Below are 20389 nucleotides of genomic sequence, written 5' to 3'. Positions count from 1 at the left end.
TGGCACCTAATTCAGGAGATGCAATTTAGGGTTTTGTCGTGGTCAATGGCATTGTCAGACTTACGTGCCTGGCGCAGAGCTGTTGGGCACTCGGTATGTCCGCACCTCAGGAGGGTGTGAGCAGAAATCGTCTAGTCGTGGGTTTGCAGTCTCGCTAATTGAATAGCTCCAGGCGTTGGTTGATTTGCTCCTTAGTGCCTATCTAGCAATACAAGTTTTAATTGTTTGCTTGACACCCACAAGTAAAATCCCATGTAGTTGTCATTCATCTCAAACATATTAACATTAGAACTCCACAAGCTGCACTTCAGTCACTGACTGCGAAGCTAGGACACAAGCTGACCGGGACTGCACTTTTGGGATAGCGTTAAAAAATGAGGACATACTTGGCCAACATGAATTAGCGAATAAGCCTCATAGTAAATTTTATGTTTAGTTCTACTTTAAATATATTTAAGATCAAGTTAAATCCCTTTATAGTCTGTTCACTTAGAAACCTATTCCAGGGTTGCTTGTGTCTCACTTCCATATATTGTGCACAAGTTCTGTATGTATTGCTCTAAGCCAGTGGCGGATCTAGACTTCTCTTCTAGGGTGGGCGGTTTACGGTTTAAACTTGACCCTCCCCCTCCAGTCCTGACCCCTCCCCTTCCTATTCCTGACTCCTCCCATTGTAAGACTGCAAATACCCCCCCCCCCCCCCCCCAAATAATAATAATAATTCAAAAATAAAAATAATAAATGTTAAAGAAAAAACCTTGCATGATGGGTCTGCATTGCACACATATAGATAGCACACCACATACACACATGTACATTTCACATCACACACAGCTCACCCGAAATACATACATAGTATATCACACATACAACACACTGTATGTGCAGCCGGACACTGCACACACAGGGGAGCTCCAGGCTGTGGCTGCTCCCGCTCATCAGGCGACATCATCCTGAAACCGGGCACACACCCACCGTGCTGCAGACACAGCCCACCCCACACTGTCTGTGAGCAATCAGGGTGGCAAACCATCTACTTTACAGCCCACCGGCCAATAGGACGGCAGGATAGGGAGAGAAAGCCCAGCTATATCAGCTACTGGGTGAGAGAGGCGGCGTCATTATATATTCGTCATTTTCCGGTGGAAGGGCAGCTTGTTTGACTGCAGATATCGCCATTATCTGGAAATAGATTTCTTAGCATTCAATAGTATAAAAATCTAGAGTCCCAACTTTCAGGAGGTGCTGGGAACTTTGGGATCAGAGGTCAGGAGCCAGAGCAATCCATTGACAAAAATATAAAACTTTACACCAGACGTTTGAAGCTGGAGCAGGGATCGGCTGTTGGAAGGCTGATAGCTCTGGTTCTGGGCATGATAGAGAAAAGCCGCTAGTGACGACAGAAAGAGTCCCAGCTTTTGGAAAACTCTAAGGGCAGTATTCAATGAGAATTTTGACGATGTGCAGCGAATCCTGTTTAGGATTCGCTGCACATTCGCCACTGCCCGCCGCGTTCCGGAGCCTCGCCGGCTCCAGTATTCAACGAGTCAGGGGCTCACTGCCCCATACCGGCGAATTTTAACTCCTGCGGCGATGCCGCAGGGAGCCTGAGGACGGTGGCAGGCAGGGAGATGGAAGTCTCCCTACCTGCCCCAGAACGTTTGTGGGGGGAGGTGGGCTCCCGGGAGCCAGGCAGCACAGGCTGCCCCCCCGGGATAGCCAACAGGTGCAGTGAATATATAAATATCTAATGAGCGGCTCGGCTCCGGCCCCCTGCTGGCTGCTCTGTGTAAAAAATATATATATATATATATATATATATATATATATTTTTTTTTTTTATTAAATATATATTCATGTGCTTACAGCACATGAATAAAAATAGCATGCCCCTCCAAAAAACAAATGTAAAAAACAAAAACACTTTATTTTAAAAGTTCACATTCCACTTCACCATAAAAAGATAGCGATTGCTACTCGGTGAATCATGGCGATAAAAATCTTGAAATGTATTCGCCATCTGGTCATTGAATAGGGTGATTCACTGTTTTAGTCAAAAAATTGCCGTACAGCACTAAAATAGCACAAAATCACCATAAAACATGGCGAATCAGCCTCATTGAATACTGCCCTATGTCAGATAGAACCTGAGAAATATGACTGGGAAGAGCCATTAACAGGTCGGATGTGGACTGCTGCTTTGAAGTTGGATATCTCCAGTTCCCCAGGGCCTATTTTAAAAATTCTGGTATCCCTGGAAAAAGGGATCCTCAGCTATCAGCATAGTGATTCCACTGGCCTAGGGGGGGGGGGGGGCGACCGCCCCGTTCGCCCCCCCTTAAATCCGCCACTGCTCTAAGCCAACTGTCCTGGGAATGATCAGAGTGAAATGTAACTGAATGACTATTCCACCTGAGGGAGTGCATAAGAGTACGCTGTTCAGGACAACCTTGCACAATGGATTTTCTCATTTCAAAATTGGCCAGCTAAGGTGAGGGTTCTCCAACCCCATGCCTGATTCTGAGATGGTCCCTATGTCAGTGTTGGGTGCTATGGAGCAATGGTCTTGCAGTCAGTGAGGATTCAGTGTCAGAAGTAACATTGGGCGTACAGCTATTAGCAGCATTACTACGGTCATGGGCAATGGACTTCTAATGATCATATGTCTGACATACTGTGCAGTGCTACAGTTGTATGCAGAAGCTCTAGCACTAATTCCTATCCCTTGCCGGTCACTACAGGAGAATTCGGCTGCAGAAATTAGAGTCAGCAGAATCCGGGCTGGAGTCTGTCACGGCAGACAATTTGTGCATGGTAGGTTTCCAGCACGTTGCTCGAGCCTATGCCGCTCATTCTTATCAGCGTGCCGCCACCAAGATCAGTGACCCTGAGTCTGTCTGAAATACTCTGTGAGCAGATTCTGATAACTCATTCACTCAGCCCAGTGATCAGCTCAGCCTTGGCTAATCCAATTGGGGAATTAGGGGCGGTATTCCTGGGTCACGACTGTCGGTATGTCCCGCAGCCGTGACCCTGGCCCATTTTTGTTTTACTCGACCGCTAATCGGCAGGCGGGATTCAATGTCCAACCTGTCGATTGGCGAAAAAGGGGGCGTGTCCGCGTAAACGTGGATTGTCAAGATCCGGCCGTGCTGTCTTGACCGACCGCTAATCAGCAGGCGGGATTCAATGTCCCACCTGCCGATCGGAGAAAAGGGGGCGTGTCCGCGTAAGCGTGGATTGTTCAGATCCGGCCGTGATTGCCAAACCCGGGATGGAACAGGAACATCCCGGGAATGACCCGGCATTGCAATCTGAAAGCCATAGTAGTAAACTTACTCCTAAATGTGCTCAGAACAAACAAACAACATGAGACAAATAAGTTTGCAGTAGAGGCTTCCGATAAATATCATTTATACCTAGAACACACAATATTCTAACTTGCATCTAAAATCCAACAAGTCTTTAGGAGGTTTGGAGATAGGAGTAATTAGTCATTTCACATCCACAATATCTCTTGTAATCCAAAAGAAACGGAAAGCTTCTACAGGGGATAATGAGCCGTATATCACAATCCTAATTCCAGATCAGAATTGTTATTAATTGCATTGACAAATATTTATCACGTGGTACAATTGCGTTTGTGCGTTAGCTGCTCAATTCTTGTGATCTTCTGCGACCAAGCAAAACAAATCTTTGTGCGCTGTGTTTAGTGGAACGTGGTTTTCTGTCAGGTGCACAATATCCGTTTTTGGGATGAAATGTCTGCGAGGTGTAACAGATATTCAGGTGATGAGAGTTATTTACAGCATGACTGGCCCGTGTGTCACATGGAAGAACGACAGGAAAATACGCTGTACGTATCACTCAACCTCTGTAGGAAAATAACATGGAAATATAATAAGTGACAACTGACAGCAGAATCAGATGTAGAAAAGTGACTGAAGGGGCGATACATATTCGGGAGGTTTTACCGATGCATCTAAAAGAAATTATTTTATTATATGTTACCCAATGAAAGCCGCATCCGTCCTTCAGAGAAACAGTGGCTGTTTTCCATCACTGCTTCAGCCGACGCTGGCACAAGAAAGCGTAAAATCAACTCCGTTCATTCATTTGCAAACCTACTCAGGTGATAAAGGGGTTAAAAGGGAACAGAATTAAAATGGAAACAAATCGTAACAATGAAATAGGTATTTCATCTCATTTTTCTGTTCTTACATTTCACATGTCGAATAGAACATTTTGATCATCGCCATCCTTTAACGCTTTCATTGCCGCCACTCTGGCGATACTGAGGCCACTTTATCCCACTCCTATTACTGCAGGCCCAGCGGAATTAGTAACATTTATTTGTATAGCGCCCACGTCCTACACAGCATTTTACAATTGAGTTAATGTAGTTTGAATTTCTGCTGCTCATTTCCATGGCACGAATCCCATTTAATCTGCAACGCGCTCTCTCCTATATTTTTAGCTGTTAATGACGTACAGTATTTAATAAGCTCGTGTGTTGGATTTAGACGTGGAATGGGTGTTGTGGCACTCTGTGTGTTGTAGTCCACTGCTGGCAAGTATCTCGCACACCCTTCCTGACGTATGGCTGTTTACGTTTAATATTAACTCCCACAGATACCGATTTTACAGATCCCAGAAATTACAGCATCCCTTGGAATGTAGCGCAATGAATGTTTTTTTCTAATTTCGTTATTAGTGTTTATAAAATAAACGTACTTAATGCTATGGAATCTGATATCATCCCCTAAAAATAATTACAGCTATAAAATTAAAATAAAAGCGTAACTGCTAGGTGTGGCCCTTCACACATTTCCTGTGGTCCCCAACTTTGTTTTAAGTACATCTGTAAAGCGGTTACATATGGATGCAGCTTGCAGACGTTCAGTTGCTGTCTGTCTCTGCTTCAGTGTGCGTGGGCTGGATCTGTGCGTGCTGGAAGATGCCCTCTCTGTATTCATGTTGAAAGCTGCTTGGGGTTCCAGGAGGCCAGAATGGAATCACTGCCAAAGTACCCAAATGTAGTTATAGGGCCTGTCAATGCACTGTCCCACTCCAGTGTCAACTCATAATTGACAATCATGTAATCCTAAACAAGTCCTAAAATGGTCAGATATCTAATTTCAATGTAAAATTTGAAACAACGAGGCTGACTGAACAGCTGGGTCAACATGAGTATTTCGCGTTTTTGGGGTGTGCCTCCTCGTCTATGCAGATTCGGCCTGGAGCATTCAGATTAGTGTTGCCACCATGCCAAGGGGAAGAGACGTCTGTAATGATCTCAGAGTAACAATTACACAGCCCATCTAGCGAGAAAGATTAATTGCAGACAGCGAACACTGAAGACTGTGGCCAGTCTTCCCGCTGGACATCCCAGTAAATTCACATACTACTGGAACAGTGTCCCCTGAACAGACAAGATGAAATCAGCAAAAAGCAATCATTGCCTTTCAGCAAAAGAACTTCATCCTATCATCGAACTTGGTGATGCTTTGGGGTAGTCTCATCTCTACATTAACTAATTTCTTAATGCTATAATACTCTAAATTTGGATCATGCCACAAGTCAGCAATCATAGTTTGCAAAATCCAGGTTTAAACCCCACTGAGATGCTGTGGTGCAACATTCGGTTCCTGCTAGGAGCCTGAAGACAAGTTAGCTGTTGATGTCTCCTGTCATTTCTTTGGATTTTAGCTTATGGGTTACAGTGGCTAATGGCATCTTCAGAAACCGCACCTCTGTGTAGCGCTGGAGGCGCTGCCTTCCCTTGACATACACTAGAGGACCTCTAGCATCTGTCTCCTAGAAGGCAGTGGCCCTCTTTTGTAGGCAGTTTTTGCAAATGTCATGCCATTCGCATTGAATCTGCAGAAACCTGGCTCCCCCTGCCATGGCTTCCAGTATAGCTGCAATGTCCCCCCCCCCCCCCCCCCCAGCTCTTCAGGCTGCAGACTGGCCAGCCCATTGGCTTTTCAGGCCCTGCCCGGGGAAATGTGTGTGTTGAGCACTATGTACAAGCCCATCATACATTTGGTCAGCTTGGGTGGGCCCCCTGTCCCCCATGATAAGGGAGGTTCCAGCTAACATCTGGCCTATAGCATCAACTTGGTCATGGATCACCATGACTGTTCCTATATATGACCTACATGATATGAATTAGGGGGACGCAATCATAGCCCTCTTAGGCATTTGTGCAGTTACAGTTTCATCTGAGATTACAGTTCTAATCAAGGTTTAAAGGTTAAAGCATAGTATGGGTAAAAGATGGGGCATAGGATCAGGGCTACCAATAGAAATTTTGTGGGCCCAAGACTAAAAATAGGCAGGGCCCCTAGCCCCTATACATCTACATAAAAACATTGGGGTACTTGTGTAGTTTCACGGCGCCACTAGATAGGATACGATTTAGTATGCGATTTGACATAAGATATCGCATAAGATATAGGATAAGATTTACTATCCATTTCATTACCCCACTATCCACTAGGGCGTGGAGTTGATTTTATATAGCGTGGCTAGCGCAGCGAGCCACCGAGCCCCAAGCGTGGCGAGCGTACACGGAATGTATTTTATGGAATTGCATGCAAATGGCATGCGATATTGGTGACTTGCTTTGAAACAACATCCGGAATGTAGGGATCCAGGGATCAGGCTCCCAGTCTCTGTGTCCTTGTAGAAATGAAGTTCTTTTCCCCTGTGTTACTGATCTAACATACAAATGATAAATGACGCTCCAGCCAATATGCTCCTAACCGCCATGTGTTTGAAATATGACAGTTGGGAGCTGATTCGATAGAGCACCATGTATCATTTCCAACGAGTTTCAAAACTCATTGCGTATGATAAAACATGTTATTAACTCAGCCCAATACGGGGACGTGTGAGCAACTACATCATTTGTTACTTCATGAAGCAAAATGGGAACACCAGGATCGAGTGATATAGACAGAGTCGGTCTTCGGGGGTGGTATGGAGAATCTGAGTGCGCACAGACGCTATCTCAAGTGTTATGCAGCATTGCCCGGGTCAGTCATGTGGAATTGGGCCTAATTCAGACCTAATAACACAGCCACAAGTTCGCAGGGTCCAGCGTTCAGGTAAGGCGCCGCCCCGATGGAGTGAAATCCCGCCTTGGGAATGAATGTGTTCACTGTGAATGGATGGGTACGTCTGCAGCCAATCGATTATGTCCAAACCCCTGTAAGAGGCTCACCATGGCATGATTAGTACACTGGGCATAAGCCAGAGACTTCTACTGCCTTCAGACCACAAACCCGGGTCCAACCCTGTATTTTGAACATGGGTCAGACTCCTTTTTGTCACCTTTCACACTACACTTCTACCCGTTTTATTCCCAAGTTGGCCGCTTTCATATTCGCGCAGGGGGAGAGCCTCTCGTTTAGCTATGTTTTTGTAAACCACAGCATCTTTTACTGTTCCTGTTATATCTGTGCATTTCTTCCTCTCCCCTTATATTCAGCCATTCCCTCACCTCCTCATCTGACCAAGCGGAGGACATGGCTGTGCTACTGCCGGAATGCTGCCTCAGGCGTGTGCACTGCAGTGTGCTGCTTGTTTTTACGGGCTCTGGCCGCTGACCTCATGAAAGGAGACAGAGGAATCATCCAATAGCTGCGTTTGATGAATTCAGTGTTGAATAACCTGGGTAGGGAGATTTCAGACTGCATCCCAACCCTGGTTAGAGCCATGTTCAACACTGGTCAAGACCAGGGTTGAAATGCAGTGTTGCTCAACCCGGGAATTTTCACAGTTTCGCTTTCACACCGCACCTCGACCCGGGTCACAAGGACACGGCAATAACACGGGTCCAGAGTGTGGTCTGAAAGTGGTATTACTCGGTGGCTGCAATGAAACAAAGGCATATCCGGGCTGGAGAGGACGTCGCACACCCTCGCTCAAAAGTGCCACGCCTAACTTGCGATTTTCTTAGCACTCCCACTAAACGGTCGGTTCCCACCCCAGACGCCGACCTCCTGCCAAAGGGCTTGGGAATAGAAAAAGTCACAGGTACTACAGGCCATACGCATGCACAGGTCATCGATAATCGCCTGCTTTTACTTACACACAAAGCCATAAACCAAACTACACCAACATACATCTCTTCTCTGATCTCAAAATATCATCCAACCCGACCTCTACGCTCCTCTCAAGATCTGCGTCTATCATTCACACTCATTACTCGCTCCCATTCCCGACTGCAGGACTTTCTTCGGGCTGCACCCACTTTGTGGAATCCCCTCCCAAGCACAATAAGACTCTTCTTCAGGCAGCTTATCAAATTCCAGAACCAGTCATAGAACCTTGCGTTCTGGTGGAATCGATGCAATAAAGAATACAGTATCTATCCTTATGTATCAATGCCTATTTCCCTATAGATTGTAAGCTTGCGAGCAGGGCCCTCCTACCTTTTGACTGTCTGTAAATACCCTGTTTGATGTATCACGGTCTGCTTTTGTAATGCGCAATGGAATATGCTGCGCTATATAAGAAACTGTTAATAAATGCCTGAATTTGCAGCCCTGTGAGTGGGCCTATATCAGGCCTATGATCGCAGGACAAATTTGTTCTCAAAATGGGAAAAGCCATGTGCACACTTGGTGAGGTTTGTTTCTATGCAGGATAAATATCCTGATTTGTGTTTCTGTGCATGGTGTCAATCACTCTGCAAGCAGCTAGCCTCTTTGCTCGCTGCTTGCAGGTTGATTGACACCATTCTGGTGTTTAGGGGCGTGCCACCGACATTTTCTGGGCATAATTCAGCTGTCGGGATATCAACGACCTCCTTCTCCCCAAAGCCTTTGCAGCGTAGGGCGAGTCCTGGCTTACTCAGGGCTGCGAGCAGGTCTGTAATGATTTTCCCTCTGTGTGCGCGGTTGCGTACGCTTTCGCAGCCGTGCAGGTAAGGGAGTTTGGCTGGGTGGCGGCTAACTGTTCGCTAAACTGTGAACACTCGCAGCCCAGGGAGCATGTCTGAATTAGGCCCTTAGTGCAATGTGCACAGGATCAGTCTGTGATGGAATGCCTAGTATAGTTCTGCAGCATTAGGGTGTGATGTAGTGTCTGACTAGTGTAGTGCAATGTGCACAGGATCAGTGTGTGATGGAATGCCTAGTATAGTTCTGCAGCATTAGGGTGTGATGTAGTGTCTGACTAGTGTAGTGCAATGTGCACAGGTCAGTCTGTGATGGAATGCCTAGTATAGTTCTGCAGCATTAGGGTGTGATGTAGTGTCTGCCTAGTGTAGTGCAATGTGCACAGGATCAGTGCGTGATGGAATGCCTAGTATAGTTCTGCAGCATTAGGGTGTGATGTAGTGTCTGACTAGTGTAGTGCGATGTGCACAGGTCAGTCTATGATGGAATGCCTAGTATAGTTCTGCAGCATTAGGGTGTGATGTAGTGTCTGACTGGTGTAGTGCAATGTGCACAGGATCAGTGTATGATGGAATGCCTAGTATAGTTCTGCAGCATTAGGGTGTGATGTAGTGTCTGACTGGTGTAGTGCAATGTGCACAGGATCAGTGTATGATGGAATGCCTAGTATAGTTCTGCAGCATTAGGGCATGATGTAGTGTCTGACTGGTGTAGTGCAATGTGCACAGGATCAGTCTATGATGGAATGCCTAGTATAGTTCTGCAGCATTAGGGCGTGATGTAGTGTCTGACTGGTGTAGTGCAATGTGCACAGGATCAGTCTATGATGGAATGCCTAGTATAGTTCTGCAGCATTAGGGCGTGATGTAGTGTCTGACTGGTGTGGTGCAATGTGCACAGGATCAGTCTATGATGGAATGCCTAGTGTAGTTCTGCAGCATTAGGGCGTGATGTAGTGTCTGACTGGTGTGGTGCAATGTGCACAGGATCAGTCTATGATGGAATGCCTAGTGTAGTTCTGCAGCATTAGGGCGTGATGTAGTGTCTGACTGGTGTAGTGCAATGTGCACAGGATCAGTGTATGATGGAATGCCTAGTGTAGTTCTGCAGCATTAGGGTGTGATGTAGTGTCTGACTAGTGCAGTGCAATGTGCACAGGTCAGTCTATGATGGAATGCCTAGTGTAGGTTTGCAGCATTAGGGTGTGATGTAGTGTCTGACTAGTGCAGTGCAATGTGCACAAGATCAGTGTATGATGGAATGCCTAGTATAGTTCTGCAGCATTAGGGTGTGATGTAGTGTCTGACTAGTGCAGTGCAATGTGCACAGGTCAGTGTATGATGTAATGCCTAGTATAGTTCTGCAGCATTAGGGTGTGATGTAGTGTCTGACTAGTGTAGTGCAATGTGCACAGGATCAGTCTATGATGGAATGCCTAGTATACAGTAGTTCTGCAGCATTAGGGTGTGATGTAGTGTCTGACTAGTGTAGTGCAATGCGCACAGGATCAGTGTATGATGGAATGCCTAGTATAGTTCTGCAGCATTAGGGTGTGATGAAGTGTCTGACTAGTGTAGTGCAATGTGCACAGGATCCGTCTGTGGTGTAGTACAGATTACACAATGTTAGTAGTATTCTATGTGGTGTAGTGCATGTTATAGTGGAGTGTACACAAAACCAGTGTGTGATGTAGTCAGTATTAATAGTAGAAGTGTGTAGTGCAGTGTGCTCAGGGTCTGACAATATAGTGCAGTGTGCGCTGGGCGCAGTGTCTGCAGTAGAATGTATAGCAGGGTGAGTGCAGTGGATGTAATGCAGTGTCTGTTATGTGCAGTGTGCTCAGGGTCTGAGAATATAGTGCAGTGTGCACTGGGTACAGTGTCTGCAGTAGTGTGAGTGCACACAGTGTTTAAAATGTGCAGTACAATTGTGCACAGTATCTGTGGTGTAATGTGAGTGTGCACAGTATCTGTGATCAGTAGTGTGTAGCGCAGTGTATGATGTGCAGTGTAAGTGCACAGTATCTGATCAGTAGTTTGTAGCACAGTGTATGATGTGCAGTGTAAATGTGCACATTATCTAGTGTAATGTGAGTGTGCACAGTATCCGATCAGTAGTGTGTAGCGCGGTGTATGATGTGCAGTGTAAGTGTGCACAGTGTCTGATGTAGTATATAGAGAAGTATGTCGTTTCTGATGTAGTGTGTAGATTGTAAGCTTGCGAGCAGGGCCCTCCTACCTCTATGTCAGTTTGTTACTACCCAGTTTGTTTTATCACTGTTGTTTCCAATTGTAAAGTGCAATGGAATATGCTGCGCTATATAACAAACTGTAAATAAATTAACAATAGATCAGTGTCTGATGTGCAGTGTGAGTGTGCACAGTATCTGTCATGTAGTGTGTAGCGCAGTGTGCACAGTCTTTGATGTAGTGTAGTGTGAACCGTCTGATATGGTGCAGTGTGAGTGCACAATGTCTGATGTGTAGTGTCTTATGTGCATAGTGAGTGTTCAGTGTCTGATGTAGCGCAGTCTCTGTTATGTGCAGTGAGTGTGCACACTGATGTAGTGTGTAGCACAGTGAGTGTGCAAAGTTATGTGCAGTGAGTGTGCACAGTCTGCGATGTAGTGCAGTGTCTTATGTGAAGTGTGCGCTGTCTGATGTAGTGTATAACACAGTGTCTGTGATGTAGTGTGTAGCACAGTGAGTGTGCAAAGTTATGTGCAGTGAGTGTGCAGTCTGCGATGTAGTGCAGTGTGTAACACAGTGTGCACAGTGTCTGCGATTTACTGTAGTGCGGTGTCTGTAATGTGAAGTGTTGCACTGTCTGATGTAGTGTGTAACACAGTGTCTGTGATGTAGTGTGGAGCACATGTCTGTTGTGGTGCAGAGTGCCCGTGGTGTAGTGTAATAAGTGTGTGTATGATTGTGCTATAAGCAGGCATGTCCCGTGTACACAGCAGGTGAGGAGCACATTACCCTGACAGCAGTATTCTGTGTGTATGTATCCGGCTGCAGAATGGGGGGAATAAAGGGGACATTCATGTCCCCACCCTCCCCCACTAATATAGAGGCTGCATTATACACTATTTCCAGCTCCTCTATTTACCTTGGAACACAAAGTGCACATCTTACCCCGCGCACTGTATTTATTATTATCACCGACACCCTGACAACCTGTCACACATGTCCCCGACACAATCAGCGCTGCTCGGGGAAGTGCCAGTTGCGGGAGGAGGGGGGGGGGGGGTTGTGTAAGTGCCCTTCTTCCCCCTCTCCATCAGTGAGGATTGGGGCATCCTGACCGCTTACATTTCCCTCATCCCAATATCAATAAAATAATCGCTTTCTTTCCCCTCGATCTGCATTAAGAATCGTCCGATCGTACATCGTCCTATACACTATAAACCCAGCTAGAGAATGCAATTATACAGAATACACCCGGAAATTCGTTGTATTCGTTTTCCCTTTTCTCGGCCGCCGACGGTCAACTCATAAAACCGACAGATGAAATTGTTTTATTCGATCCATTGCGATCCCGCGATCACCTTGTGCTATTTGCGGCTATTCTCGTTTATCGATGATCACATTCTAAGGAAAGATTATTGCATCAAAAGCGAATGATCGAGTCCCGAAAAATGATTAACGGCAACAGTGTGCGGGTTGTGCCAATCATTTATCGCATCCATATAATTCCCGCGATCAGATTGACCCCTGATACAATAAAATATAGGAAACAATTCATAATATAAGGAGGAAAATAATGCAACAATTCGGAGCTGTAATACTGTATGTACTAATGTGACCGCTACTATCTGCCGCAAACGTCTGCAGTCACTGACCAGCTGTATATTACAAATATATATATATATATATATATATATATATATATATATATATATATATAGTGTTTATTTATAGTGTTTGTGTGTATATATATATATATATATATATATATAATTTATGAATATCATATTTATATATTTATTTGCAGTTATTTTATTATGTATTTTGAATACAGTATATGGTGTGTGTGTATATATTTATATATATGTATAGTTATGATATTTGCATGTGAATCATAGTAACAGACGAATCAATATTAAGAATCTGTATATATAAATCAGAGGGATGCAGCACAGATGACAGTGATTACAGGGTGATCTCCCCGGATCAGGTGTGACACGTGCGGCCGCCGGTGTACTCCTTACCTGTGCGGCACAGTGCAGCAGGTGAGGGAGTCCCCGGCTGGTCCCTATGCTCTGCACATGGGGAGTGAGACGTGACGTGGGGAACAAAGGCTGAGAGGCTGGCAGATGTGATGCAGGAAGGTGCACACTCACTAGTCTACACTCTGGCTGCAGCACCACTACACCACACGTCGCGGCACGGTGAGTAACAGCATGCTGACCCGCTGAGCTGACACTCTAGCAGCGCACAGTAGGTCCGGTGTCTGGGGGAGGGGAGGGGGTTCGGTGTGTGCCTGTCGCCTATATGTGTGTGTGTGTGTATAATGTGCTGTCACAGGCTGGGGGTCGTGCAGCAGGTGATTACATTCCTATACACCGCCTGACACATCTCTATATACAGGTGACCTTATGGGAATGGGGCATATCTATAATATATAAGATATACACGTACCTACGGTATATACTACTCATGTGGGATGTATTACACGCACGATCATAATATTATTACTCACATACACAAGTTACACTAATATTACACACCCATAAAAGGTAAGTTCACCTGGCATATCACACATAATACACAACTTCATATTACATATCTCACAATACAGAACTTTATATTATGTATAACACACAGAATACACAACTTCCTATTACCACATTCACAAAATACACAACTTCTAATTACATACCACATACACACATAATACACAACTTCTTATTACATTCCACATACACACAAAATACTTCATATTTTATATATACACACACACACACACACTACACAAATTCCTATTACATACCAAATTCACACATAATACACAAATTCAAATTAAATATTACTCACATTAAAGTTAATTTTAAATATTACACATAGATACTATGCAATTTTATCACACAATACACAACTACATAGTATACAACTTCATAATACACAATGCTATACACATACATAAAACAGACACAAACGTGATGCATATTATACACCCAAAACATACATACTAGCGTTCATATTACACACTATAATCATATATATTACACACATACATTATACATATGTAACACGCACACATGACATAATACATTATACATAATGCACAGATATTACATGAGTTGGACGTGTACAGAAATGACACACACACGTATAATACATGTATAACACTTAGATTATACACATAATGCGTGACATTGCCGGTAATAAGGTTACATTGTAGCGGGTACTGTTTTGCCCAATGTGTTTATACAATGATAGTGTGTATTTGTGATGTGTAATATTACTAGGAGCTGTTTTCTCCGGAGTATGTACGGAACAGTCCCGGGTACAGAATTAGATCAGGTGATACAATGTCACAGTCCCGGGTACAGCATTAGATCGGGGGATACAATTTCATAGTCCCGGGTACAGCATTAGATCGGGGGATACAATGTCACAGTCCCGGGTACAGCATTAGATCGGGGGATACAATGTCACAGTCCCGGGTACAGCATTAGATCGGGGGATACAATGTCACAGTCCCGGGAACAGAATTAGATCGGGTGATACAATGTCACAGTCCCGGGAACAGAATTAGATCAGGTGATGCAATGTCACAGTCCCGGGTACAGCATTAGATCGGGGGATACAATGTCACAGTCCCGGGTACAGCATTAGATCGGGGGATGCAATGTCACAGTCCCGGGTACAGCATTAGATCGGGGGATGCAATGTCACAGTCCCGGGTAGAGCATTAGATCGGGGGATGCAATGTCACAGTCCCGGGTACAGCATTAGATCGGGGGATGCAATGTCACAGTCCCGGGTACAGCATAAGATCAGGGGATGCAATGTCACAGTCCCGGGTACAGCATAAGATCAGGGGATGCAATGTCACAGTCCCGGGTCCAGCATAAGATCAGGGGATGCGGTGGATACAGTGTAACAGTCCTGGATATTAGGAAATGCGGAGGATACAATAAAACAGTGGATGGTATGAGATGGAATACAATGTAACAGTCCCGGTTGTATTAAAAGGTTTTAGAAGGATGTAAGGTAACGGTCCCTGGTATTGGGGATGCGGTGGATACAGTGTAACAGTCCCGGTATTAGGGGATGCGGTGGATACAAGGTAACGGTCCCTGGTATTAAAGGATGCGGTGGATACAAGGTAACGGTCCCGGGTATTAGGGGATGCGGTGGATACAAGGAAATAGTCCCGGGAATTAGAGGATGCGGTGGATGCAAGGTAACAGTCCCTTGTATTAGGGGATGCGGTGGATACAAGGTAACAGTCCCGGGTTTTAGGGGATGTGGTGGATACAAGGTAACAGTCCCTGGTATTGGGGGATGCGGTGGATACAAGGTAACAGTCCCTGGTATTGGGGGATGCGGTGGATACAAGGTAACAGTCCCTGGTATTTGGGATGCGGTGGATACAAGGTAACAGTCCCTGGTATTTGGGATGCGGTGGATACAAGGTAACAGTCCCTGGTTTTGGGGATGCGGTGGATACAAGGTAACAGTCCCTGGTATTGGGGGATGCGGTGGATACAAGGTAACAGTCCCTGGTTTTGGGGATGCTGTGGATACAAGGTAATAGTCCCTGGTATTGGGGATGCACATGTACAATTACTGTATGACCAAAACCCGACTTTCTATTGACCGCTTTACCTGACTTTCGCTGGACGTTTCTTTGAGTTGTAGAAGTTACCAATCACATCAGCCCAGCAAATTGTCCCGATTATTGTCCCTCAGTACAAAAGCTTAAAGATCCCTAATTCTACCTAATCTGGGTTCGTGACGACTTCTGTAACTGCATACGATTACCCCCTTATTCTCTATACCCCAACTAGTGTCTGGTGTGTACCCTCTCATGTTGTCCCCCAATCTAGTGAATTGGCTACAGCCACCCATACAGTATGTTACTATTATTTGCACCCATCTGCGCTGCTTTTCTCCTTTATTTTGCCGCCTGTGCCCACTAAATGTTTTGTTTACCCCATTTACTGAAGTCACACCATTACAATATTTAGCTGCCTGTTTTCATGTATTATTATTGCCCCCTGATCTTTTCAGCACTCTGACTCCCTCCTCTTTTTTTACCCTTTTCTGAAGCTTGTAACTCCCATATTCTATTTATTCCTATAGCTTGCTTCTATCTTATTGCCTCATGTAGTGCAGCCCCCTCCTCTGCTGTTACCCCAGTCTCCTGTAGTGCAGCCCCCTCCTCTGCTGTTACCCCAGTCTCCTGTAGTGCAGCCCCCTCCTCTGCTGTTACCCCAGTCTCCTGTAGTGCAACCCCCTCCTCTGCTGTTACCCCAGTCTCCTGTAGTGCAGCCCCCTCCTCTGCTGTTACCCCAGTCTCCTGTAGTGCAGCCTCCTCCTCTGCTGTTACCAGTCTCCTGTAGCCCCTACCTCTGCTGTTACCCCAGTCTACTGTAGTGCAGCCCCCTCCACTGCTGTAACCAGTCTCATGTAGCCCCCTCTTGTGCTATTACCACAGTCTCCTGTAGTGCAGCCCCCTCCACTGCTGTTACCCCAGTCTCCTGTAGTGCAGCCCCTCCCTTGCTGTTACCACAGTCTCATGTAGTTCAGCCCCCTCTTGTGCTATTACCACAGTCTCCTGTACTGCAGCCCCCTCCTATGCTGTTACCCCAGTCTCCTGTAGTGCAGCAACCCCCCCTGCTGTTACTCCAGTCTCCTGCATCCCCCTACTCTGCTGTTACCCCAGTCTCCTGCAGCCCCCTACTCTGCTGTTACCCCAGTCTCCTGCAGCCCCCTCCTATGCTGTTACCCCAGTCTCCTGTAGTGCAGCAACCCCCCCTGCTGTTACTCCAGTCTCCTGCATCCCCCTACTCTGCTGTTACCCCAGTCTCCTGCAGCCCCCCCCCCCCCTCTGCTGTTACCCCAGTCTCCTGCAGCCCCCTCCTCTGCTGTTACCCCAGTCTCCTGCAGCCCCCCCCCTCTGCTGTTACCCCAGTCTCCTGCAGCCCCCTCCTCTGCTGTTACCCCAGTCTCCTGCAGCCCCCTCCTCTGCTGTTACCCCAGTCTCCTGCAGCCCCCTCCTCTGCTGTTACCCCAGTCTCCTGCAGCCCCCTCCTCTGCTGTTACCCCAGTCTCCTGCAGCCCCCTTCTCTGCTGTTACCCCAGTCTCCTTCAGCCCCCTTCTCTGCTGTTACCCCAGTCTCGTTCGGCCCCCTTCTCTGCTGTTACCCCAGTCTCCTTCAGCCCCCTTCTCTGCTGTTACCCCAGTCTCCTGCAGCCCCCTCCTCTGCTGTTACCCCAGTCTCCTGCAGCCCCCTCCTCTGTTGTTACCCCAGTCTCCTGCAGCCCCCTCCTTTGCTGTTACCCCAGTCTCCTGCAGCCCCCTCCTCTGCTGTTACCCCAGTCTCCTGCAGCCCCCTCCTCTGCTGTTACCCCAGTCTCCCGCAGCCCCTCCTCTGCTGTTACCCCAGTCTCCTTCAGCCCCCTTCTCTGCTGTTACCCCAGTCTCCTGCAGCCCCCTCCTCTGCTGTTACCCCAGTCTCCTGCAGCCCCCTCCTCTGCTGTTACCCCAGTCTCCTGCAGCCCCCTCCTCTGCTGTTACCCCAGTCTCCTGCAGCCCCCTCCTCTGCTGTTACCCCAGTCTCCTGCAGCCCCCTCCTCTGCTGTTGCCCCAGTCTCCTGCAGCCCCCTCCTCTGCTGTTGCCCCAGTCTCCTGCAGCCCCCTCCTCTGCTGTTGCCCCAGTCTCCTGCAGCCCCCTCCTCTGCTGTTACCCCAGTCTCCTGCAGCCCCCTCCTCTGCTGTTACCCCAGTCTCCTGCAGCCCCCTCCTCTGCTGTTACCCCAGTCTCCTGTAGTGCAGCAACCCCCCCTGCTGTTACTCCAGTCTCCTGCAGCCCCCTCCTCTGTTGTTACCCCAGTCTCCTGCAGCCCCCTCCCTTGGAGCGGGGAGGGGGAGTGTTAGAATCATGGCCCGGCCACTCACTTTCGGATGTTGCACGCCGGGAAATGCTTAGAATACTTACATGGCCGCTCTCAGCCCTTTCCCGGAGTGACAGATCCCCCCGAGACCCCAAAACTGTCTGACACCCCACAGCCGTGTGAAGGGGTCAAACTTCCTCCAGCGAACGGGCACTGCCATCACCCTGGATCACTGTAAGCAGGAGGTAATGGGAGGGCTGTTCTGTACCTGCACTGTCACCTGCTGGGGCTATACACCTCCTTCCCCACTTCCCCGTCCTGCGTGGATGTCTCCTCAGTGGGTGTGCGTGTGCCTTGCCAGACACGTGGAGAGCTGAAGGGTTAATTAAAGCCCAGCCCTCCCCTACAGTGTGCTCGTCTCAGCAGAGCCTGTACAGTCACCCCCCTCATTCTGCCCTTGCTGGATCTGCCCCAGCTCATGTATTCTCCCCCCTGGCAGGTAGGTATGCAACGGTCCCGGTAGATTTTTGCACTTTCCAGCTCCCGGGGCGCATTTCCCTGTTTAGCCGCAAGGGGGCGCCGAAGATTAGTCCCCGCTGCGTTATCTCCCAGGCAGCAGCCGCTGATAAAGTTCTAGGGAAAGTTTCAGACACATCTCACTCCCCAACTTGACATGATAAAAAAGCAAAGTGCAGTCCTCTGTCTTATTGCTCCGGAGTGAAGAGCGGCTCCCGGAATGGCACAGGAGCTGCACTGATCCGGATTCTCCCCTCTTGTCTCCTGCTTCCACTGCAGCTCATGGAAACTGACCTTAAAAGAATGCTTAACCCATAAATTGTCCCAGAGCCCGAGCCTGGGGCTGCTGTGCACTGCCAATCTGTCCCCGGAGTCTGCTGTGTGCACAGTAAGTGGCTGATTGTATCTCTCACTGTATTGTCTTGTATCATCATTGCCTGTACTTTCCTCTCATCTACCCTGCTGGCTGCATGGCATGATGTCCCATTGATCGGTTATTGGCTCTTGTATAGGTAGACTGGTGCCTCTCTCTGATTGCAGCTTTACATATGTTGGTGTCATACTTGGTGGTATTCTATGGTTTTTGGAGAAGCAGAAGTGACAGTTATGGGTCATGGTGTTACACTGGCTTACTATGACAGTACTGTTGTTGTGGCGACATATTATAATCTCATACATGCCTGCTCCATGCAAAAGGTATCTATTGTCATGTGTAATATTCCCTATGTTCAGTATCTATCTATATCTATCTATCTATCTATCTATCTATCTATCTATCTATCATGATCTCTCTATCAATTGATCTGATATCATTTGTGATTATCTACATATTTATGTGTGATATCTATGAGATCGATCTATTATATTGTTCGTGATTATCTATATATCTATCCATGATATCTATCTAGTTTTATATAGTGTGTGTGTGTGTGTGTGTGTGTGTGTGTGTGTGTGTGTGTGTGTGTATATATGTATGTATGTATGTATGTGTATATATATATATATATATATATATATATATATATAATATATATATATAATCATACTAGAATACATTACATATACTAGAATATATTTATATATAATATATGTGTATGTGTCTATGTATGCACACATTAAATACTTAAAATATATATGTGTGTGTGTGTTTGTGCATTATGGTTAAAGCAGCACTGCAAATATTTGTCATTATATAAGGCAGGTAACCTACCTTATGTAGTACCTTACAGTATTTTATTTCTGTTGATTGTAATGTACAGTGAGTGGTATAAGTGGGCAATATCAGGCATATCGGCTTCTGATCTCAGTTGGCATAACCTGCCTTTGCCATGTGCTGGTAAAGACACTTGTGTGCTTTGTCCCATCGGCAGTGATGTGACACATTGATGTCCTGTATCCCTATTGTGCAGTAAGTACTGTGTGATTACATGAGGCCGTCCTTGCTGCGTATTGCCTTGCGCCGTGTATAGACCACAGCCCTGATCTGATGTCTGGTATAGGGAACTTTTCACAGGTTTTCTGAGGACAATACCCCTGGTTGTTGTGGCGGCTGCTGTCGCCGTGTATTACTGTGTCTGGGGACCACAGATTAATACACTCCTCGGGGTGTATCCTCAATACAGTCCTTGAGAATTTACCAGATAAAAGGCAAAGAACATCCCTGTCCTGTATCGATAAGACCATTATTGTGTGCGTTCAAACTCGTCACTAACCGAACTTCTGTCTGATCTCCCTTCACTTATTGTTTGAATATTTTTCTTTATTGTGTTTGCCGCTTTCCCCTATTCTGTCATTCCTCAGAACACTTTCACTTGTTCTCTTTAAAGATCCTTCGATATGAGTTGACGCATTCAAATTGCATTTATTGGTCACCCAGCAAAAATAAGGATTGTTACG

The 20389-nt window shown here is 46.5% G+C and overlaps 1 protein-coding gene across 15 annotated transcripts in view; it reads left to right on the top strand.

The window, feature by feature from the left end:
• Positions 1–20389, top strand: part of SOX6 (SRY-box transcription factor 6) — a 442476-nt gene that overhangs the window by 19491 nt on the left and 402596 nt on the right. Inside the window, exons 1-2 of one of the 15 annotated variants that reach the window (XM_083164679.1) lie at positions 18070–18211; positions 18773–18881. The exons of 4 other annotated variants lie outside the window; for them this stretch is intronic. Coding sequence is in view for 4 of the 11 variants with exons in the window: in XM_083164674.1 (XP_083020800.1) it covers positions 13230–13299 (70 nt within the window). In the remaining 7 variants the exon portion in view is untranslated. Of the gene's footprint in view, positions 1–13170; positions 13300–18069; positions 18212–18424; positions 18882–19064; positions 19190–20389 lie in introns of those variants that run through there. 10 more of the 15 variants (XM_083164674.1, XM_083164675.1, XM_083164676.1 and 7 more) reach the window with 10 other exon arrangements.

This window comes from Crinia signifera, chromosome 11 (assembly GCF_055691185.1).
Source record: "Crinia signifera chromosome 11, ASM5569118v1, whole genome shotgun sequence".
In the NCBI taxonomy this organism is placed as follows: domain Eukaryota; kingdom Metazoa; phylum Chordata; class Amphibia; order Anura; family Myobatrachidae; genus Crinia; species Crinia signifera.
Note: the sequence above shows the minus strand (reverse complement) of the source record. Positions and strands in the feature narration are given on the sequence as shown.